Source organism: Geospiza fortis, unplaced genomic scaffold (assembly GCF_000277835.1).
Source record: "Geospiza fortis unplaced genomic scaffold, GeoFor_1.0 scaffold213, whole genome shotgun sequence".
Classification (NCBI taxonomy): domain Eukaryota; kingdom Metazoa; phylum Chordata; class Aves; order Passeriformes; family Thraupidae; genus Geospiza; species Geospiza fortis.
Window position 1 is genome coordinate 2,813,611 of NW_005054399.1, and position 25,120 is coordinate 2,838,730.

General features: G+C 36.0%; 1 protein-coding gene across 1 annotated transcript; it reads left to right on the forward strand.

Annotated features, from left to right (window-relative positions):
• The first annotated feature begins 4,657 nt into the window (after positions 1 to 4,657).
• On the forward strand, positions 4,658 to 23,993 carry KCTD5 (potassium channel tetramerization domain containing 5). The gene is made up of 6 exons (XM_031061089.1): positions 4,658 to 4,678; positions 4,977 to 5,085; positions 6,211 to 6,302; positions 7,151 to 7,246; positions 16,120 to 16,245; positions 23,313 to 23,993. Exons 1-6 carry the CDS (start codon positions 4,658 to 4,660, stop codon positions 23,340 to 23,342), a joined length of 474 nt encoding a protein of 157 aa, XP_030916949.1. The 3' UTR covers positions 23,343 to 23,993.
• Positions 23,994 to 25,120: the final 1,127 nt, after the last annotated feature.

The window sequence follows — 25,120 nt, forward strand, 5'->3', positions numbered from 1 at the left end:
CCTGGTAGTGCAACCTTGACTGTCGGCATTAAGAAATATCTAAATTGTAGTCATTTTTCTAAGTAACAGATACATTTCATTTGTCTATGAGATTTCTGACTTGTCAGGTGGGTTGTATTACTGATGTAGTTTTGATAAGTACCACTAGTCTGCAGACGCTCAAAGTTTTTAGGCCACATGGTTTGTGAAAAATTCACTGGTTCAATATTTAAAAAGCACAGATGATAGGGATGACAATTATATATGAATCCAAATTTAGTACCAAATACTACTATGTTTCTCTGCATATTGCTGCCTTTATAAGAACTCAGAATATGTAAATGATGTAAAATAAAAAAATTATGTGAAATTAAAATATTCCTGTTGAAGCATGCAACCTTGAGCCAAGAACTTGATGGTATGACTTGAGTGTATTCAGATCCAGTATTGATCCCAATGAAGATAATTAATTGGAAATAAATTTATGACATTTCAGCTAGTGTTTTAATGCAGTTCCTGGGGAGATTGTTAAATCTCCCCAAGAATTGCATTAGGATTAGGGAGGCGTATGTATTTGGTGCACCTTTTGAGTCCTGCTGGAATCCTGTACTGGATTCTAGCATCCACAATTCAAGGTCACAGCAGAGCAGTGACTAATCGCAGGGTGAAATATGATTTGGTGAAAAGTTTTAAAGAACAAAACTTTTTAATGGCAAGGAGTTTAAGGAGTGACTTCTCAGTCCAGTGGTATATACATGGAGACAAGAAATCTAATAGAGAAGCCTGTTCAGTCTAGCAAAGGTGTTGGAAATACAGCTAGCAAAGTGTCAAACTATAGATGTCCTTGTTATAAAGTCCATAATATTAACAGTGACAGTAATTATTTATTGGAATTATTAGGTTTCACTGCTACTTTCTAAAGGTTATAAATAAATTGAGTTCTTTGTGTGTTTTAAACTAAGATCAGGGTAAGTGTTCATTATGATTCCTTTGAGCTTCAGTCTCTATAAAGATTGAAGTGAAAACATTTGCAACTGGAATACATGATCATTTAGTTGCTTTGGTCAGTATTTTTCAAAGGAATGTAATTGTGAGCTACACTGACTTTTCATTGGTATGCTGAACCAGGTGATTGAAAATTTAAGAGCAAGTTACTAGATTTCCTCTAAAATTCCATGGTGTTTGTAACTTGAACTAAACATCAGTGTGGGAGAGTGGTAATAAACAAATGCAGTCTTCACTGTACATAGTCAATGCGGTCTTCTAAATGGTGTCTTTGTAAATATGCATGAAAACAGCCTAGAACTTGCAGACAATGAAGAAAAAAGCTCTTCAGAGAAGAATGTAATGCAGAAGTAGAACTGGGTAAAGATACAAACAGTCCTGTGATTAACTAGCAGTTTAGGGTTGGATGCACAAAGACAACAAGCATTTGTTATGAATTTTCTTATGAAGAATGTCAGCATTTGCAGGAAACACCTCTAAGTGTAGGGTGATATGACTATACTGAATACAGAGGAAAATTTCTGTTTTATTTCTAATTTTACCTGCTGTTCTGGTAAACAGTAACACCTGTTTCTATAAAATACATCTGAAAGAGAGAGAGCTTTGAAACTTTCTTAGAATATAGGTTTATCTGACATTTGTGGTATTCACCCAAAGTTTAAGAAATGGCTTCAAAATACCTACACTAGTTGTGTCAGTGAAGATGCAAACTTTCCCAAAGCTTGTAGAAAAAACAATTTACTAGTTAGCAGAGGAAATTGCATAGCTGGGACATCAAAGTCTATTAATAATTAAGCTAGCAAGCCTAAAGCTAGTTATGTACATGCAAACTAGCTACCTCTCTCAGTTGTCCAGTTCACATGGGATCACGTTTGCAATTTATTATTTTGTCTTACAGTACACCGGTTTTTATTAAAAAGTGCCAAAAAGCTAATTACATGTGATTATACAGTGTGTTTTCATGTACATGTGGATGAAAACAGTCCTGATAATATTCTGAAAGACTTACGATCTGTATTTTTAGAGTTCTAGGTAGAGCAGATGACTATGCTTCTGTGTCAGCTTGTATTGGATTTATGTTTACATAAATATCCTTAAAGATCTAGTGTAATCGGCCTTTCTTAGTAATTTCAACATGAAGTGCTTAGCATATACTGAAGGATATTCAGGCAGCTCACTCAAAAGGAGGAGTGATAAGGCATTTTCTATAGGAAGATGCTGAGGAAGTAAATTTTTTGCGCCACTCACCTGTACCTTATTTGCATATGGTTACAATATTCTTTACTGATCGGTTCATCTCTTGATTCTTGGCTCCCTGGTGCTAGTGTGTAACATATCTGAGCTATCAGGTCAATGTTCAAGACACACATCCTCCTCTTAATGTTAATTAATGTATATTTTCTGAGTCTGTAATCTAGGTAAGCAACTTTTGCATGAATTTAGATGCTTAAGTGAATCCTGTTGACAGAATTTGGTTTGCACACTGTTAGAATTTAGCCAGAGTTCTCTTAACTGTTGATATTTCCTAATGTTTAAAAGAACTCTAATACAGCAAAAATTATAGGACTTTTGTGTGCCTTCTTTTTTTATTATTTTTCAAGCCACCTTATCTGAAAGGCTTCCAGAGTAAACTATGACACTACTGAGATGTGTTTTTTTTGGTGTATGACTTCTCATAAGGTGGAATTTGAAAGAGAAGAGTTGACATATCTTCTTCCCTTTATGGTTTTGTTGGAAGTTTGTTTCATATATAGAAATCAACTCAGAAAAATACGATTTCAGATAATGTAGGCCTTTAAATAAAAAAGTTCAGGCCTTTTGTGAAAGGAGTGAAGTAGCCATTGTTACTTAAGATTTCGTTTAGAGCTTTTAATGACTTTGCTTCTGTGACCCACCTCTCTATCTCTGAAGTGGTGTAAAGCTGACAACCAGTATTGCTTCAGAAGGTGATGTGAGAAGACACTGCAGTGTGAAAAATTACAATCATCTTAAGGAAGAAGATTATTTCTAGAGATTGGTTTTTCCTAACTCCGAAGACTTCCAGTTTTGTAAGCCCTGTGTTTCTTAATGCAGTTCAGATGATGACCAAGTACAGATTTTTTTTCTTGAAAACAGCTTTTATTTGTATCTGTTTTGGATTTTCCTTTCCAACCTCACTGGTTTCTTTTCCTTTACTAAATAATACTTTTCAGCCTATAATTCATACAGTTGTCAGCTATTCTAATTTCTTTGGGTTGTATCTGTAGATTGCACATTCTTGAAGTGTTTTGGTTATGTAAATATATTTATAGATTAAATTTTAAAATTAGTCTACTTCATCTATCTACTGGTTTTGATGCATAGTCTTGCTTTTGTGAGACCATGAGCTTAGATCAGAAGAAATTGTGATTAGACTTCATCAAGCATTGTCTGGTCTGAGTGTAGGTTAACTGACAGCACGTTTTAATATGTTAGCATTTTCTTGAACAGCTAATTTTATACAAAATTATACACTCCTTCACTTCTTCTGAAATGACACTGTGTCTAGGTGTGTAAAGCATTTAATAGTAATTATAGAAAGGGTTTTGGCTTTTGTAGTTGAGGTCGTAGTCTTTCTACATTCTACCCATCCTGGTTGGACAACTGCAGTTATTCGGAAACTAAATCTATGTACCTGAAAATACATCCTCCATGTTTTTTTCCAGCAAAACATTTTAGAAACTCTACATACTGCTAAGTAGAGAGAGATTTCAGATATCACAGTTCAGTAATCAGATTTTTCCATATAGGCATTAATGTTCAAATGAAGACGACTGAGTTGGTAGAGTTTCTTTCTTTCACTAGCAATTATTGCTAGTGCCTATGGTTTTGAGGGAGTATGATCCACATTATTAGTAATGATAATTTTTTCTAGTATCTCCTGTAAACTACTAGAATATTAAAAATAAGAATAAGTAAAAAGGTATTTGGCGTGCTGCCACATCTCTCTAGTATATATCTGTAGGATATCCATTGCACCAAAACCTTATGTACTAATAGATTAATACAGTCAGTAACCCACTTGATAGTAGAAAGGAGCAGTAGATCAGTTAGAAATCTTTCTATGAATCTTCCTTAGATCTCCAGCCTGCACAAGTATGTCAGTACTATCTTGATTGCAGGGGTTCACACACAGATTCTAAATAACATAGGAATTACCAATTTTGCTTCTTTATCTCTTTGTCAAGAATATCAGCTCTGCAGGTCAATCTCCTGAACTGTTTTGCAATTCACAAAACACTATAGTCTGTTTGGTAAATTGAGCATTAGTTTTCGTCTATTCATCTATTACTTTGCTTGTCTGCACGAGATAGGTAGGAATTGCATCTTCTACTTTTATTTTTTTAGAAGATGCGTGTACAACCCTTGCTTGGTATACAGCAGTTCTTAGTACTCTGTGAGTATTAGTACATCTGAGCAAAGACAAAAGCAAATGTTTTTAGAGCAAAGCATTGAGGTTAAAAAAAGTTAGGTTTGTTTGCCTTTAATAAAAAAAAAAAAAAGAAAAAGGAAAAAACTGGTATTTGAAACTCGCTAGAATATAGCCATTGTTCTGACTCTTCAGGCTCCCAAACAAGATTTCCTGGTTTTAAGTGCTATTTTTAACCTTAACTTTTGGTGTTCTCACTTACTGCTTAGATCTTTCATGCTAACGATGTTGTTAATCATTGATGAGGTGTTAGGGGGATTGATCAAATAAGAGAAGTTGTGTATTGGATGATTTGATTGATCAGTCTGATACCACGACAGTTATATTGTTTAATTCCTTTTATTGTCTTTAATAAATCCAGCTTTCAGGGGGTGTGACTATATCTGTACACCTGCTTGCTGCAAGATGAATATTAGCTTGCAGTTCCCACTTGGATGTTCAAATCATTGTGAGGTTTTTGGTTTGTTTGGTTTGGGCTTTGGTGTTCTCTTCCTTTGTTTTGGGTTGTTTGTTTGGTTTGTGTTTGTTTGTTTTTCTAATCTAGGATGAAACAGGTGCCTATTTAATAGATAGAGACCCAACCTACTTTGGGCCAGTGCTGAACTATCTCAGACACGGAAAACTGGTTATTAACAAGGACCTAGCTGAGGAAGGTAAGACATCTCTAAATATCTTGTTTGCTTGCCACTTGCTTGTTATTTTCACTTCTTTTGAATCACCAAAATTAACTTAGAACAAGATGGCAAACCTTAACCAGTGTAGCATTTCTATCTGTTTCAAGCAAAACTGATAGGTATCATGCAGTTACAGTTTATGGGGTTATTTGGGCATTTTGAGTACAATTCTTGATTTCACAACCCCCATTCTCAGTTGGAACATAAGTATTCAAACAAGAGGGGAGATGCCTTTTATTGTGTAATCTTGTATCTTTCCTGTGTAGCTGTGAAATATTTGGGTTTAGTTCTCTTTAAGCAAAAGAATGCTGCCTAAGAAGCAAGCTTTAGAAGATGTAAAGCAAACTAAAAGTGAAGCTTTGGCATGTTCAGATGTGTGGAATATGCTTTTAAAGACTGAATTCTGTCCCCAGCTTCTCCCTCCTTGTTCCCAGTTTGTGTCAATTTTACCCTAATGGAGGATGACTGTTTTAAAACATACAGTAATAAAACTGTATTGATAGCATATTGAAGAAATTTATCAAAGAGTAATACACTTTAACAATAGGGGGAAATAGTGCGAAATATAATTTCCATGTGAATTAGTTGAGCATTAGTTAAGCATACTGCGTGTGGAGAACAGGTAGACCTTGAACATGTGAGTAGAAGCAGTATATATCTTCAAGCTTTTGTTTCAGACTCTAAGATCTCACATGACAGGAAGAAAAATTTTATGCTTGCTAGCAGCTGCAGAGATTTTTCAGTAGGATTATTTAAATTTCTCTTTTGCATTCCAGCCTGAGGCAGGGCCTGAGGTATGGTAGTCTTAGTAGTCTGCTATGCAACGGTATCTGTGCACATTTTTTTGTTTCTTGTCTTGTTTTGTATGTGAAATGGCATCAATTTTCTTTGGGATATTTTTAGGGCAATTTTTTAGAATGAGCCAAACATTGAATTACATGTACCTGAAAGAAGCCAGAATTGTTAGGTTAGTGAACTGCCTTATCATAGAGAAAAGTAAATAATTTTCTGTAGCTGTTGAGAAGATAATCTTATGAACTGGTTGGTGATTTTGGCCTGGAGTCTTTAGTTATACTGTCTTCCCAAAAACTGTTTTCATACTAGGTGTACTGGAAGAGGCTGAATTCTACAATATCACATCTCTAATAAAACTGGTAAAGGACAAAATAAGAGAAAGAGACAGCAGAATCTCTCAGGTGAGGCTGTTTTCTTGTGTTCTTTTGATTATTTGTTCTATGACAAGTAGTGAGTGAGTTGTTTTTTTACGTATCTCCTGATTTCCCCAGTAAGATACTGAATGGCTGCCTCCATCACTGGATGATCTGGAACCACTAGTATACAAAGATTAATATTCTTAATTGCTGGCTCCTGCCAGTCTGCTTACAAACTTCACAGATCTCTTTCAAAAACTGAACACATTCTAAGTAATTGTTGCAAAATGTTTGGTAATAGTAGAATTTGTCATAATATCATTTCTGGAAATAGTTACGTTAGAGAACAGCTTTTGTAGATCATAGCTTTCTCATTGACTTTTAAATGTTCTGAATATGATGAGGTTGCCTAACTATGGTATAACTGTTGTTTATACAGTATGTTTATGCAGCATACATACAGATGCTGTTTAGTTCCTGTCATATGTTTTTGTAGCAACGTTGCTTTCTTTATTTGTAATGCTCTGCGAGTGAGAAGGTTGCCTCTTCTCATAGCAGCTCATGTTCTCCATGAAAGTGAATATGATGAAGTTTGTTCATTAACTTTGCTACTCAGGTAACTGGTAACTTCCCTGGTAGCTGAGTCTTCATGGAGATACTACAAACTTACATTGTTATTGACAAATTTCTCTTTAAGCTAGGTTGTTGGATCGCAGGGGTGCTCTGATAGCATTTACTATAGGTCTCAGCTAAAATGGCCCTAGTTATTCATTGCTCTGGATGGGTTCAAAGTGGTGTTGCTTACCATTTCTAGAGAGTAAGGGCAACTTCAGACAAGTCACAAACATAGTGAATTCCATGCCCTATTGAGCATCTTATATTTCTTCTTGAAGGTGCCAGTCAAACATGTATACAGAGTGCTGCAGTGTCAGGAAGAGGAACTCACTCAAATGGTTTCCACAATGTCCGATGGCTGGAAATTTGAACAGGTAAAAAATCCCTACGGGATATAGTTAACACAGTCTTCTAAGAAATTAGTATGAAGTACCTTTTGTGAAAGAGGACTATAAATTAAATTCCATGCATCTTTTTTTATTCAGTCATTTTCAGAATTTGGATAAACATACACAGCGAAGTTAAAATGTGATACTTGTGTTTGCATTTATCATAAAACAAAAGAAAAATTCAGCTTTCCAGGAGGTAAATTTTGCTGACTTTCTATAAAAACATCTGCAACGTCTGAAACGTAATTCTTCAGTGTCTACACATCCGCAGTTGAAGGGTGAATCAATCAGAATTAACTGATAACTTCAAGTTTATGTGAATGATAGGTTAGATATGAAGAGCTCTGGGTAAAAGAGATGAGCTTGGGAGATAAATGTTTGCCAGGCCCAAAGAGTGGTTCTTCAGATAAAAAAGCCTGATACACAAAGGAGGGTGTATTTTACCTGTGTAGATTTGAAGCTTGATGGCTGTGAGCTATGTGAATGTTCTTGTTCTTTGCAGTGCATAAAAATAGCTTTGTGTGTGCATTCAAGAACACACTGTAAAATTGCAACATCTATCTGTTATCTTTGATAATTTCTGTAAGTAAGAAATGAACTGTACAGCTGCTTTATCCTTCACATTCCTAATCCAGCAGAGTATTTAAACTGCATTGGAGCAATCAGTCTGTTAACTCTGAAACACAAGTGTTCATCTGCTAACACCTTTTTCAGTGTCTGAGGCTTACAATAGGAGAAATTGAAATAAGCACAAGCCCCTTATCCTGTATAGTCTCACTGTAATAACACAACAAAGCAACATTTAAGAAATGTTTATGACACAAAGGTGAAAGAGAACATTTTGTTTATATTTGACAAAATATGTAAGGTGCTGGTAACGTGGAGACAGTCATGAGCAAATAGAATAAGCAGGCACAGAGCAAGCTTTTTATGTTTCAGTGCTCCAAGTATTACCAGGTCTCTTTGGCATGCCACAAGCTAAGTGTTGTTTAAGTCCCTGAAAAAAACTCACTTAATACACTACTGTTTTTTGGCTAGTGCATGGAAAAAGGTTTTGCAACATTCTTCTTTGTCAGGAGAAACTAGCTTTCATTACAAATAGAGCTCCTTTACTTCTTAGCAGCTTAAATGACACCATATCTTTTACCTATTCTTAACCCTTCAAGGATATTTTATTTGGGAGTAATACTGCTTTGACAGTGCAACTGCTGAAAGACCTATTATAATCTCTTTTAGAACTGGAATAATCCAGTGGTTCTCTTGAACATTACATCCTTGTTTCATCCAGCTGTCTCCCTACTTCCTCCCTCTCCCATGTTGAATATTTTTAGACACATAGTTTGAAGTAGATAAACAGAACAGCCGTATGATCTCATAATACTTAGCGTCTCATTACCTCACACTAGCCCATTCCCTCCTTTGTACTCACTTGAAATAGGATTAGAATATTGTGCATAAACACTTTTATTGTTTATTCTTTAAAACACTGTAGCATTTCTGTAATTTTTTTCTAAGCCCATGGTGCTCAGCAGCATGCTTTCCTTCAGAAGCAGTCTTTGGGCTGGTACTCACCATGCTCTGTATGTGAAAGAAGATGGACTTATCAGCTTTTTCAGAGGAGTGATATTTTTACAGATCAAGAGTCCTTGGGCTCTGAGCCACATATAACATGCTCAAGTGGTTGGTTTTGAAAAAAATGGTTTTTTACGCTTAGCATTTCAAAATTTTATAGTTAAATATGATTGTATGTGGTTATTAAATAGGAGTGGAAGGTGCTGAACTGTTGGTGCACTAATGCAGATGTATTGATGCCCTTTTCCAAAGAACACACTTGAAAACTCTGCTAAAATAGTACAATTATATATTAGTCCCAGTCCAAAATCTAATACCGAAAATTATGCTGCCCCACTTTCCTGAGTTATTTTGTAGAGGATTTTTAGCTTCAATTGTTGCCTCTTCAGGCAATCAGAAAAAAAACAGTATTTTGGCAATACAACAGAATAAAAAACTGTGGCCTATACAAAGTGGCTAAATAGAAATGCGTTAGACAGCAGTGGCATTGATCATGTAAATTTTAATGATTAATGTAACCTGAGTCTGGCACCATAATGCAGTCGTAAGTACGTTCACTGTATGAGGAGGATGGTGTTTAACTGCTGTCTTCAAAATTATTCATACACAATAGCAGGATATAGATAAAGTTACTATTTGTGGGCCTTCTCATCTGTCGTAATCTCCAGTTTACTCAGAATAGGCAATTGTTGTCTAACTCTTCACATATAAATTAAGTTCTAATCTCTCTGAAGTGCACTGAAAAGCTATGCTTCAATTTAAATAGGCTAGGAATTGCCCTGTGTTATTAAGGCAAAATATGTTTTGTAATAAGAGGTTGAGAAATTTAGCTGAGGTTGAATTTTAAATTATTAGATGTTTGGCCAGTGTTCTTGGTAGTGATTTTTGTGGGAACAAGACAATTTTTTACATTCCAGTTATTTTCTTGGATCTTCTGTAAATTACTCTTTCTAAAGCTAATCTAGACCACTCAACGTTTTTTCCTCTCGTTGACTTCTTATGTTTCCTTAGCTGTATTTTATCAGTAGTTGCAACAAGATGAAGCTCTTTAATACCCAGGCTTTATATATTGCTTTACATAACACCCTCCAGTCTTATATCCATGCTGCCTTTTCCACTTGTCAATGTATGAGAGGAAAATAACGGTTGCTTTCATAACGCACCAAACTTTGTTTGTTTTTCAGAGTAGTTGGCTACAACACAGTTATATGGGGAGTTTTCTGTTTTCTTATCAGTAATTCTTAACTTCCATTTAAATTAAAAAGGGCTTTGCAACTGCCTCAGTAAATTTTAAGTTGAAATGAAAGTTGTAGCTTGATAGCAACCTGTTCTAGTGGTGAGTAAGTGTTACCTGAACATTTGAGCTCATCTGCTACTTGTACAATTTGGATAACGGTATGTACTTCAGCTTTACAAAGGTTTCTTTTTGTGTTTTGCTTTGATTGGTTATTTCAGCTTATCAGTATAGGTTCCCAGTACAGCTGTGGCCGGGCTCAGCAGTCAGAGTTTCTGCTGATAGTGTCACGGGAAGTGAAAGGGGAAGAGAGATGCTTCCAGAAATGCTGCAGTGAGGTGTGTCACACCATTCTTTTTGCCCTCACAGTGATATGCTTGGCCTCCTTGCGTTTCTGCTGCTTTCAGATCATTCCACTTTTTTTCTGGATGTACAGCACATAGTAGTTTGTGTGTATTTGTGACTGGCTTTTATTTATATTCACAATATTTCATTACACATTATGAATGTCCACATTGTAAAAATAATAGGAGAACAACTGAACAAAAATCCCTCGGTTATTTAGTTCAAGGTTTTTCTTAGGGAGAGTTCTTACTTCCAAAATAACTTCTTTTCCTTAAATTTTCCTCCAAAATTAACAGCCTTTGATCCATACTTGTTAAGTAAGGGGTACAATTCAAACATAAGGAGCCCTAAAAATACACCTTTGAGTTCAGTGGATCCAGAAGGGGACTTTTCTGGTAAACTAGGAAAATTATTATTTCATCCACCAAAGTTAAGTTCTGAGTTTGAACCCTTTATTTCTGGTAACTCAGAACTTAACTCTTTTTTTAGGTGGATGAAAGATGTTAAAATTTGAATAACGAGTAACAGGAGTTTTTATAAGTAAAATATGGAGGAGTGAGGGGAGAACAAAATAGACAGTTTTAAATCTTGTGTCAAGTTGAAAAAACATGCTGGGTGTTACCTTGGCTTTACTGTTTTGTTGTTTTGGGGTTTTTCCATTTTGGGAAATTTTCTTGAAATCCAGATGGAGAATCCTAGCTTCATTCATTCTCTATTTTTTTCATCCTTCCTTTTCCCCTTGTTCTGCTTTTATGATTGCTGTGTTACTTCCAAATATTTGTGAGTTTGGGAAGGATTTTTTGCTCTCAGTAACATTGGAGGCAGTTTCTGTTTCTTTAAATATCTGTGCTACATTTTGAAGTGTTGTCTGTGAATTTATTTGGGAACCTGGTGCTCTGTAATTTTTTTCATCAACAAAATGCCTGGAGTACTTGTTCTTTCTCTTGCAACATATATGGTTATTTAGTCTGAAAGATGAGTATAACATTATGAAGATAACATGATAGTGAAATGGCTTAATAAAAACAAACCTTTGCTTGTGACTTTATATGGACACATAATCATGCAATACTAGATTTGAAACCCGGACTGTTACCCAGCCTTATAGCAGAATCTGCTTTCAATGTACCAAGCACTATCTGTGTCTTGCAGTTGTATAGGTAACATTTGGAATGTGAAATGTGGGTGTTTCATACTTCCGGCAACAGAGAAAGAATTGTGGCTTGTAAGTAATGTGTAGGGTACAGGCAGAATGATGTTATTCATGCGTTCATGTCCTGGATAGCTCAAAGTAAAAGACAGCATTGTAAAATGGAAGGTGGGAAGGACCGTGAAGAAATTAATACAGGTATAACATAAAATAAAAATTATAATAAAAAAATAATCTTTGAAGTCTGACTATTGCATTAAGAGACCTAAAATAAATATTCTTTCAGGCCTGGTGTTAGTCATCAGTCCTGACTTTTAAGAGCTGATGTGTATGTATCTTCATAACCTTTTGCAAATCCTTTGGAAAGGCAGAACAAATGCATTATATGTTTAAAAGGCATAGAGTCATTTCTTAGATTCATACAACTTGATTCTGTAAAAAAAAATTGAGTGGAGGATTTTCTATGATTTTATTAGCTGATGGTATAATTTTTCAAGCTTTGTAGTGTACAAGGGGTTCACCACATCTGAAATAGAAGCAGTAATATTCAAAGTACAAGAATATTTGAAATAGAATTTGAGAATAATTGTTACAGAATTTACTTGGTTTTGAGAATTAGAGCATCACAAAATAGAGAAGGAAATTACTAGTGGTGAATAGGAAAGTTAGTTAAAATTAGTAACTCCGGTGGTAAGCAGAGGAAGAAGGAAGATGAAGAAGATTGGGCTGCTGTTTGTGCAGCCTGGAGTAGTTATCTGAGATAGCAATACTGTTGCTGATTTGTCTGGTAAATATATAATAGAGATTTTGAATCAATATTATTAAAACAATGCAGCAAATCTGTATAGGCGTGTTACTGAAATGTGTCTGGTTTAGAGATCTGTCACAGTTCAGTTAGGCATGAGATTAGTTCACTTCAAAAATAAGGTTCATTATTATGAGACAGGAAATTCCTTCTTGTGATTTCTTTTCAGGAGAATTGTGATCTCTATTAGCACATCACGCAATAACTATATTTCTTTGATTTAATACAAATAAAAGTAATGTTGCTTTCCCATTCTTTTTTTAGCTGTAGCGGACAGCTTACTAGTATGATCAACCCTTATGTCATGCAAGCAGTAATGGATCTTTATCTAATGAATTTTCTGTGATAAGTCGCATTGGCATTTTTCTGTGCTCAATTCTGGTGCTGTTGGGGCTCACAGAGATGCTTAAATAGGATCGCACTGCTTTAGTAATGAGTGTAATGGAACAAGCCATGGAAGGAATAAACTAAGGGAGAAAAATAGATATGTGTATGTATACGTACATATGTGTATATATATAAAAGCGTATGAATCTATGGAATTTACCATTTCACCATGTTATTTTATCCTTCCTTAAGTTCTTGGTAATTTAAGCTACATGAAGCAAATGTGGCTTCAAAAGAAAAACAGATTGTCCTTTCAGAAAGTCTGAGAAACAGTAGACTGGATAATCTGAAATCCTTTGACCTATTTTTCATACCTCAGATTACTTCGATGTGTTGTGGCTTCTTTTGGGGTGTGGGATGGGGGTGGTAGTGTGGGGGCAGATGGACATGACGGATAGTCTTCCAGTTTATCAGCATCCTTCTTAAAGTGTTGTCACCAATACTGGGAACAGTGAAGTGACTTTTGGAATAGGAGTGCTAAAACATATTTCTGATCTCAGTTCCTGACAGAACAGTTCAGTTCTAATCTGCAATCATTTTCTATTGTTTCTTTGTCTGCCATCAGCCTTGTTGTTGATCATTTCAGAAAGCTACAATGACATTTCTAGCATACAGTTGCTACTATGCAGATGCTACATTTTTGACTGCACACATATCAAACTGCTTATGAGAGTATTGTGAGTTGGAGTTTTGAGGAACTTGGGTTTCATTCTGCAAAAGTGACTTTATCAACTGTTAAGTAGTGGCAAAATGTCATTAGATGTTTTGCAGTTAGCTAAATTGATAGTCCTATCCAACTGACTAAAAATATTCAATCTGCCATGTCTCCTAAAAAAAGACTTACGTGCAATACGTTGATTTACGTGATTGGATTATGAAGAATTTGTTAGTAGCTATCAACTGAAGACCTGTCAACCTGGTTGAAACAGGATTGATGATTTGGCTGATGTTTGGGTCTTGTATGGTATCTACTTTCAGAGAGGTCATTTGTTTTTGTAGAGTGTCAATAAGTAAAGAAGTGTTTTTCCTTCTGGTAGTTAACATAGCTTACCTGATAACTAGTCCTTGCCATTTTCCAAGAAGAAGAGTCAACTGTATATTAATTAAATTGTATGCTTGAATTCTTCCAACTTCAGAGAAGGTGAATTTTGAGTGGCTTTATTTAAATATGTATGCAAATTTTTTTAATGTTTTGTAGCCTTCAAGTGGGTTAAAAATGTTGTTTAATCTCCTACCTTTTACCTTAACAATTGACGCAGTTACTGTATTTGTACAAAATGGTTTATAATTGCTATATAATGTATAGTGTAAACTTTGTACCACTTTGTTGGGTTTAAAACAACTTAATTGCTATTATTTTCTGAAAATCTGTGCATATTTTTTGTTGATAGGAAAGACAATCAACAAATCATATTAATACACAAAATAAATTTGAGTTGATTTTCCAGCTTTTCAGTAGACTTTCTTAGTCCATCTTGTGCAACTAGTTACTCTGTGGGTTTCATGATTCTATGTTGCACAAATACCTTATGGTGCAGACTGCAGAGTATTCATTGTGAAAGATTAGCTGATTTAACATCTCAAGGTAAATAATGTCTTTATATCCATCGGTGCTTCTAGAAAACCTGCGTGTTTGTAACTTCATTACACAGTTTTGGTTGAAAAAATGTCTTTGATGATAATTTTTGCCTGTGTTCATTGCTCTTTATATATATATTTTGCAGAACTAGAGTGATGTTAGAAGAGGAAGAGGCAGGGAAGGTTTCTGGTGATCACATAAAGTAGTTAAAGTACGTGATTTAAGAATGATGAATTTTGATGGGCAGTGCTGCTCGTGGAAAGCTGAGCCTTGTATCCTGTAATATCATCAGGCTCCAAAAATTTTTGACAGTGCCTAGGCCTGACATCAAGTTGATTCACTATATAGACACACTGCCTACTGCTCTTTGTAGACATTGACTGTCCATCTGTGGAAGTGCTTGCTTGGCAGTCTTACTGCAGTGCAGGAATGTCTGAACATCTCTCCATAGAAAGTACAGTGAGGCTTTGTTTTCTTCTAACAGTGCTGTATGGAAGCTACTTTTAATCTTGGTCTAACTTCAGTTTTTGTTGGGGGAATAATTTTATCCCTTAAGTGCAAACTCTGGATCAGGATTTCATCTTGACTTCATCTTTCATACTTTAACAAATCTTTTACTCTCTTTGGTGTTCTGCTAGACTAAGGGCAGCACACTATTTGTCTTTACAGAGGTAACTGCAGTGTTTAGAAAAATAAGTTAGGCCTTTTCTATGTGGCCGTTTCTAGAGCATTTAAATGGTACAGTAGAAATTGGGGAATAGGGCAGTCTTATTGTATATATGTGGTGATTTGGTAGATAGATTAAATATAGTTTGGGTAATGACAAATTGACACAGTGTATCTGTGCAACAGTTTTATTTTTAGGATTTTGATCTGTGTCAGTAGATCTGACATTATCTTGTAGAACATACATTATCTTGTGCTTTTGAAATAAAACTTTAAAATAAATGAACCAGCTACATCTGAATTGAATCTGGCTTGGAAAGGCAGGCAAGCATGTAAAGCTTCTAGCATATTAGGTAAGTGTATTGTGTGTAAGGTAAGACAATTTCTGCCATTTGATAAACATGCTGCATAAGAAGTAGTAGTGATGTTGAGTATATTCTTCTTTCTCAGTAAATTGTCATTTATCATTCAATGTAGAGACTGTAGAAACTTGTAAATATGTCACATTTCATTATACATGGCTTCTGCTTGTAGCACTTCCTTAATTAACTTCCTTGTAGCAGTACGTATGAATTTCAGATGTTAATCTTGATGTCCCACCATGCCGTGTCTTGTTGTTTTCCAATCAGATGCAAATATTGTGTTTGTTCATTCAAAATATGTTTTAATAGAAATACCATTCTTCTGTAAGTACTGATGGGGATCCCTTCAGGCTAAAGAGGATCCTGCATGCAGCCATTTACATGTTAAATCATGCCACATTAAGATACTGCATATAAACTTTAGAAATTAACTTTGGAGGATAGGAAGGTTTCTAGTAAATAACAGAAACAGGGAACAGGCTACTTCTTCACTGGCCTGCCTCCACAGTCTTTTCTTTCACAGTGAATCATTAATTCTGTAACAGTTTAAAAATAACCTGTGTGTATCTTATCATCAGAGTGTGTATTGTCAATGTATTTGTCAGCATCAAAACGTATTTGCATTGAAGTGGAGAATCATGCTTCAGGCACAGCCAACAGTCTGAACCGTGAGGAATGTTTGTACTAATCATGATACTTTATGGAAATTATTTTATGTGGAGATACAACTGACTTTTTTTAAAAATTTCATCTTTCAGCTGGTCAGTATTGGTTCTTCCTATAACTATGGCAATGAAGATCAGGCTGAATTTCTGTGTGTTGTCTCAAAGGAATTGCATAACACTCCTTATGGCACAACCAGTGAACCCAGTGAAAAAGCAAAGGTGAGTTACTAGGCATTGGACTAAAGAAATGGTGTTGAATTGGGTGGGCTTCACAAGTCATGATAGATCTACCTCTGTTCTAGACTATTATTTCATTGTCCTTTTTTCCCCCCTTGTTCAAGACTAATAATGATTCCCTGTCCATTGTATGAGGGACTGTAAATGGTACAATCAGCATGCATTTGTTATGCATGCCCGAATTATTTAAATACAATACTCTGTACTTTTTCAGTACCTGTTTTTTTCAGGTATTGGCAAATACTTGCTCTTTACAGCTGAGAAACTAGGTTTTGTTTATTATTCAACATGTAACACTGGTTCAGTTAAAAACTTTTTCTTGCTTGACTTCTGCTGAAGAAATCTTACTGTTGAGAATGGAACTTGTAAGATGCTATCTCTGTAAAACAGTCACGTGCAATAAAATGAGGGTACTTGTTAATGTTTTTAGGGTTCTACCAAGTTCAATTTCTGTAACCAGCTTTATAATAAGATTGTAATGGACACAGTATCTTAGCATTTTACTCAGTTGTATTTCAGAATTTGTACAAAGGAAAATGTAAAACCACAGCTGACTAACCATAAGGCAGAGCAGTTCTGTAATGTAAGTGTATTCAGAGTCATGAATGGTGAACAGCTTTTATCATTGTATTGCTGCTTTGTATGAGGAGATGACTACGGACAAACTGGATACATCTGTAGTTGTCTTAAAAGCTTTTGATTTCCCTTATGTAGATGGAAAACAATTCATAAATCATCAAAGCTTGCTTTTTCAAAAATCACCTTCAAAAAAATTGATTTTGAAATAATGCTAAGAATGGGTCTGAGTCTTGGTATTGAGGCCTCAAATAGATAAAACTTCATTACTTTCTATGCTTTGTAGCATGCTTATGCAGCTACACATATGGAATAATTTTATAATTTGGACTATAGAAATACTCTAAGCTGTATGTTGGATTCCTAGTGAAACGAGTAATTTATGTTCATCCCTGTTGAGATAAAGCTTCCAAAGAGTTGTAGAGGATTAATGTAGTTAGGGGTAAACAGTGAAACTGGGTAAGCCATGACTTGCTCTTTCAAAACCCTAGTTTAGGTCTGGTTTTGCCAGGATGCTTGAGGAAGACTTTGAAAGTTGACATGTTAGAGGTATGTGGTGATAATTTAGGTCGGAGATATCTACCTGAAATAAAATGTGGAATTCTAGAGCGTAATAAAGATCTTCATAAGGAATGGTAGTGCATCTTCAGGTAATTGTAGTAGTTGCCAGAATTATGTTGCATCCTTGATGTAATAGAAAATATGGGTCAAAAATAAGTGTTAAAGACAAAAACCAAAAGCTAGTTGAGACTGCATTATAACTGTGTAAATGGAGTAGTGCTAAGACGTCTTAGACGTCTTCATTAGTGTGCTGCTTGGTCATTGTTTCAGAGAAGAGAGCAGAGCATCATTTGACCACTGTGATGAATAGTAATTACTGTTAATTTTGGTTGGAAGTTCCCTCCTTTTGTCCTGGAAGAGTTAAGCTATTCCTAGCAATTAATAGGCGATACTTGAAGAATAATTCTATTATATATTAAGTTTCTAAAAGATCATATTTTTGTATATAGGTATATGTAGTGACTGGGAGAAAAAGGAAAAATGATTTTTTTTTTTTGAGAGGTTTCTGACAACTGTGTTCAGGGGTCTTGACTTTGGGAGATGGTATCTTCATAGTTCCCTCTTAGCAAGCATTATCCTCTCACCTCAGTAGTGTCCGACTTGGTCTTCATGAAGTTCGTATGATTGAAATTCTGATATCCACCTTTATATACAGAATAATATGTTCATGTACTGGGACTGACTTACAAGGAACTCCTCATATTACTTTTACAGCAGATTGAGTTAGAGAAGAAAAAAAAACAAACTGCCAATAGGTATTTTTTATTGACAAGCACTTCAGTTTTAGTTAATAGTCCTGGATTTTCAGAATGGGAGAAAGTATCTTCTCGTAGCCATCTAATCATGCTTCACCTTCATTCCTTCTTAGGGACTTTTTTCTTGTGTTTTCTTTCTTTAGTTAACAACATAATAAGTTATAGACGACTTCTGTGTAACCTTCTAATACGCCTAAACAAAGAAAATTCATCTTAAATGGTTCCATTGGCTTTTACAGGTAGCCATGGCACAACCAAAAGATAAGCTGTATTCCCACAAGCAGTATTCTCTTTCAAACCACTTTATGGACCTGACTGTTGGCTTCTATCTGCTGACTTCAGGATGTTTGGAAGAGGAAATTGTCATGATATCTGTTACGTTCCTTCTTGAAATGGTCAGCTGTCATACTTTTTTATACAAAGAGTGGGGGTCCCAGGTAAAAGTAAATAAATGTCATTGCCACATGCTTCAGGTGTAAGTGGAATTTACTTTTTTGCAGCTCTGACTCACTTGCAATCTCTTCTTTTCCCTTCCTTCCTCTATACGTGCTGCATGCTGCATGACACTCAGAGTGAGGATGAAGAAACGGATTACGATATGAATGACTCAGATTAAGTGTAAATGTCATGGTGAGCACTAGCCGCCCTAGGATTTTAAACAGATTCTTTTCTGCCCCATCCAATTCCCACCCCCACTAGTGCTGTCCTTCAGCTAGTCCTGGTGGTGTGTGTGTGTGTTTGTGATTATAGTTGTGGCATGGTTGGCAAAGGTAGAATTTGTGTTCTGGATATTGCTTCTTTGACAGAATAATTAGAGTTGCTTTTATCAGCTGTATTGTGAGTAATACCTTTAAAGCTTTGCTGAGAAGGGAAGTTCTTCATGTAGATTCTAGGGCCAGAATTGCTTTTCATTCATTCATTTCTTTCTTATTTTATGTGCACCATCTTTTCTGTCAGATAGGTTTTTTACATGTAGAGGCGTGTGATACAAACTTACTGTATACATTTTCAGTAAATGTCTGATTTGGCAATAATTTAACAAACTTGATTGAAGTGCAGCATAGTCCAAAGGTGGTCTTAACTGATAATTTTGAAATAAGGATTTCTTAGTAAAGATGTGGCAAATAAAAGTAAATAGTGTGATCTTGGTGCTGCAGTGGTATTTATCACAGGAAACAACTCTGGGGAGGGATCCTTTCCACTGTAGTTTGACATCTGATTGAAGATTAAGTTACGTTAAAAGTCGCAAGTGGAAGAGCACAAAAAAAAACTGCATCTGAAAAAACAACTTAGGCACTTTTCCTAATGTGTCTTTAGATACTATTCATATTTATTCCACTCTCTAGTTTCTAGAAGATAACATACCATTGAATTTTCAATGGAATGGTGTGGGTGGTCACTTGAGCCTGTATAAATTGAAGATATTTACCATCGCATGAGATTGAACTTTGGCTTCTCACCTATATACCTGACCTTTTTAGCTGTAAAGCAGCCTTAACACTTATCTCTGAAGTTTGGACAATGCTGTCAGACACATGGCGTGATTTTTGAGGTTGTCTTGTGCAAGGCCAGGATCATCACTTAATGATTCTTGTGGGTCCCTTCCACCTCAGGATATGCTGTGATTCTATGAAGTCACTGCACATGGCTGGAAAAGAACCTATATTATTTTCTGAAATTATGCAAACAGAATCTACTGCTTTTGCCAGGTCTTCAGGAATGGCTGAAAGGAATCAATCAAATCTGAAGCTTTATTGAAACAAAGTAAGCTGGCACTTTGCTGGAATTAAATGTAATATTCTTAAGCTGTCTGAGAGGCAAGCAGTCCTTAAAACACATTTCTAGTAGCAGCAGCCTTATTTTGAGTGGGAAGAAATAGTTTTCTTGTTCTTTTGCCTAAGAAACAATCACACTCAGGCCCCTAGAATATGAGCGTTCATTCAGGATTGTTTAGAATTTTTAAGCCAGCTTTGGATCTGGTGCACCTATAGGGAAAATAAAACAGAAATATGAAAATAAGGAAAATCCTCTATACAGCAGATCTGTACTAGAGTTGGTACAATCCCCAGTATCAGTACAGACTGGATGATAGATGGATTTACTGCAGCATTGCAGAAGACTTGGGCATACTGGTGGGCGAAAACCTAAATTTGAGCCAGCAGTACTTGAAGACTAGAAAGCCAGTTATCCAGGACTGCAGCAAAAGATGCATGGCCAGCAGGTCAAGGGAAATGATTCTCCCCCTCAACTCTATTCTCATTAAATCCCACCTGGAATGCTGCATTCAGCTCTGGGTTTCCCAGTACAAGACCTGTGAGAGTGGGTCCGGAGGAGAGACACGGAAATGGCCTGCAGGCTAGAACGCCTCTCCTGTGAAGACAGGCTGAGACAGTTGGGATTGTTAGGCCAGGAGAAGACAGCCCTAGGGGCCAATGTTACTGCATTTCCAATGCTTAAAAAGCCTTATGAGAAAGATGAAAAAAGACTTTTACCAGGGCTCATGGTGACAGGACAAGGAGTGAGGTTTTTAAACTGAAAGAGGCTAGCTTTAGATTGGATATAATGATGAGCATATTCTTTACCATTAAGGTGGTGAGACACTTGGCACAGGTTGTGCAGAGAAGCTGTGGTTGTTCCATCACTGGAATTGTCCAAGGCCATGTTAGACACGGCTTGGAGCAGCCTAGGACAATGGAAGGTGTCCATGGCAGGGGGTTGAATGAGATGATCTTTAGGATCCCTTCCAACCAAACCCACTCTTGTGAGTCTATGATTTCCCTTTCAGCAGAGGTGAAGGTTACAGAAGAAGCATCAAGAAAAGTATGTTAAAATATTGCCTGATGTGATAGAATTTTCTGCTTTATGTTAGGATTACTGGTTCAGTAAAGTGCACAAAGTTCAGTGTCCCGATCTGGCTCAGCTTTATCTTACTGCATGTGTTCCCAATGCTACATAAAATAGTTCTAAGGCTATTAATCTTGCAAGTACTCTTCCAGGAATGAATAAACTCAAATACTTCATATTAAATCGGAAATATTAACAAAATTAATAGATCCAGTATTATTTTCTAGTTGCACAGGTATTTATTTCAGCCATGTTTTTGTCTCTGATGGATATGGTTTCACTTACTGACTCCATTTACTGCGTCAGACTGTTGTCCTCTGTTGTGGGCGTCTACTCCAGCACTTTGTTCTCTGCTCTGACCGACAGCAAATACTTGGGGAAGGAGTTTAAGTATGAAGCATTTATGATATCTGCTCCTGATATATTTCCCCACCTTCCAGTAAAACTCAGTCTGTGAATTTTTTCTTCAAGCCTTCATGTAGGTCATTTTATGGAAGCTACAATGACACTGTAATACCATGACTTGGTATCAGTGGCACTATCTTCCGTAAGTTTATCTAGTCCCTTTGGCATGTATTACACAAGCAGTTGCTGAGTAATTTACAGAGCCTGGTTCTTCCCCACAGAATTCACTTCTCTCTTTCCTACAGTTTCATATGGATGCTTTTTGCTTAGTACACATAGTCGTGTGTAACATTCATGAATTACCTTCATGAAATAAGAGGGTTTTGCTTCTAAAATGTACCTTAAAGCATGATATGACCAGTGGAAAACATCTTTCTGTGTTTTGGAAATTTTTCAAAATAGTTGCACTGACATCTGGCTTCATAACTTCAAAACAATAATGCTGAATTTGAAATGAAAAGGAATTTTGTATGCACAAAGCTAGATCCAGGTGTAGGAGAGAGTACAGTGAGCAAGTGATAAAGTAGATTTTTAATTTTTTGAGCTAACACCACACTGCCTCTGAACTGTCCCTGAGCTACACAAATGGTAATGGGTGTTTCATGAACTCCAGCCTTTAAAAAATCCCATGGAGTTGGGCAAAGCAGGTGAGACCTTGCTTGTCTTCAGTCACTATGAAAGACATAATACAATGGCCATTTAAACAGTATTAAAAGGAAACCAAATATCTCAGATTTTAAAATTTAAAACTATACTTGAAACTGTTGTGTGAATCAACTGCCAGCCTTTACCCTAAAAGCACAGAGATTGAAGTGTTTATATGTGCTGGAAGATTCTGTGGGCTGGAATGTGCTACTGAGTGTTTGTTGTAACATCAGGCTACGCAAAGATCATAATAGAAGGAAAATCCATCTTGAGAGAACCTCTGCCATTGTCCAGGGATTGTGCCTTTGCTTTCTTTCAGCTTTTGAAATAAAGAGTCTTTCCAAATACTAAGAAAATTACCAAGAACCAAAAGAAAATGAAGTATCATAAGACTTTTACTTACAGATTAACATTCTTAAGTACTTATGCTCAGTACGTTTGAAGCTTTGCTTAATGCATTGTTTGCCTTTTGTCGTGATTGGTTCTGCAGCCTACTGACACAGTTCTAGAGTACTATTCTGCCCAACAGTTCACCTCAGTATTGCTGGTTGTAATTCAGTTTAGAGCAGCAACATTAAAATATAGTTGCTTGAACAGTCAGTCCTAAGACTTGGATCCTTTCCTCTCTGGAGGAGACAAAATAAACTGAAACAGAAAAGGACAAAAAATAGTAAAACTGGAAGTAAAATGGATGTTGTTGATTTAAATCTTGCTAGGTTGTACTTGGCCTTTAAAAACTTCTTCATCAGTGCACCCAGTGTGACATTTCTGCACATTTTGATTTGCTAGTTCACGTTTTCAGTACTAATTTATGGAACACAGTTTGCATGTGAAACTTCAGAAGGTTAAGGACATTTTTCTGGAAGAGGAAAAATTAAAATTAAATTCAGTTCCTAGTAAAGTACCCAGGTTAACTTACCACATAGGACCTCAGGATCTTCTGAATTACGTTGAGGTGCAATGGCTTACTTTTTGCAATTGCCAACTCTTAAGTCTTATTAATGTATTAATGATTTATTTTAATAATACTCAATTCCTAGCAGTGTTTTACACCTGTTTTAGTGGTATTTGATAGTAGACATTGTACATATCAATCTGTCTTTTTTCAGCTTTAAAGCACAGATCCCAGGAATTTCCTCGAACCAGGTCCCTGACACATTACCACTTATTTAAAGTAGTCATTATGGTGCTCTTTGATCTCCATGCTTTAGGAATGACATTGAGCTAATTTTCATTTATAGAATTTTTATTGGTCTATTTCAGATTTTGCAAGAACGAGGTTCCAGGATGTGAAGACAGTATTGAACGGTGACAGTTTTTTTCTTTATTCGAAGATGCAGTGAATTGTCACACTGAAGAGGCTTGGCTGCAAAAGAAAAAAATCTCATTTAGACAATTTTCTGTTGATCTGGGTTCAACCATATTTGCCTATAAGCTGGTGTCAACTTCTGGAAGCATTGCAAGATTACATAATGGGAATAGATGGTGTGGGAATGTGTTAAGTTTTGGTTGTGGTGCATGGTTGTGCTTTCTTGTTGGCTTATTGACACTGGTCATTTGAAAAGAAATGACCATGCACTCATATTTTCCTTGGAGACATGTAGCACTTAATGTCTGGTGCTGGATGACCCAATGTTGATCAGTTTGGAGACCTTTTCCTACTAATCATTGTAAACCTTAAAAGGACAATGTAATTGGTGCTACACACACACACACACATACACTTAGACACACATGCACACATACACACAAATGTTACAGCCCAGAAACGCAAGTATTTGGGCATGCGTTGTTTCAGAATCAGTGTCAGCCCCAGTTGACTGTATTATACTGCACATTCCGTACGGTTCTGTGACATAATCTATTATGTAATAACAGCCTAGGAGATCAACTGAAACTAGCATGTGTAAAAGTTACACAACAGAGAAAAGGTTTCTCTGAAGGGTGTATATATTGACTGGATGTATAGCTTATTTCAATACCCAAAGGGAAGACTAAACTCAGAGAAAATGGCCTTCCTCTGAGTTACTCTTGATGTTCTCTCTGTTAAACAGTCTCCTGCAAAAGTTACGCTCCAGTCCTGGTCACATGCTTGAAAGTGGAATCAAAATTCACTTAAAATGACCAACTGAACATTCTGTTTCTTTGGAGATGTTTATACTCATATGTGTGTTTCTGCTTCTATGAAATGCCTATAAGCATTGAACTGTGGATTAGGGTAGAGATTTTTCTAGAGCTGAAGGTTTTACAGAAAATACAGCTGGCTAGTCCTAGGTCCCTGTCTCTATGACTTGGATTAAAATCAACCTTAGTGTGAACATAAAGTCATCCAGTTGAAAAACCTAATTACTTTGGGTATTCAGGATCCCTGTAATCAACCTTTCTCTTTCTATACAGTTTCAGCTATGCAGTTATGAACAGTGTTTGAACAGAATGTGGTGCAGCTTTGTTACTTTGTCCTTGATAAAGGCTAATACACAAGACACACACTATGTTTTGAGCAAAATCTTTAGCGCATCTTTAAAACACTTTACAAAATGGACAGTATAAAACTTGGCTTCATTGACTCATGGAACCAGTGGAAGGGAGTTTCAAAAAGCTACAAGATGGTTTTAAATTCTAAAGACATTACAGTTTTCATTCTTAGTAATTTCAGAATTTATGCATATACTGTATGCTGATTTTCAAACACCCAGGGTCTACTTTTTTTTTAATTATTATTTTATTTTTTAAAGGACTTAGACATTGATAAAAGTTTGGCAAAACAATTTGTAAGAAACATTTCTACTAAACAGATTAAGCAATGGGCTAAATGTTTTGTCCATGTGCCTAATGCTTGAAAGGATTTGTAATGCATTTTGTGACTTGGATGTGGTCTGCACGGGAAGCTGCTGGCCTCTCCACAACACATTCAATTTTTGTCTTTTTTTAAGAAGTTAAAACTGAATTTAATTTACTAAAACTGTAATTGTGTAGGGGGAAATGTTTATACTTTTATACTTTTTTAGGTACCCATATTTTATCAGCTTAAATTGAGCACAGAGATGTCCCCTAAATAGTGATGGATTATC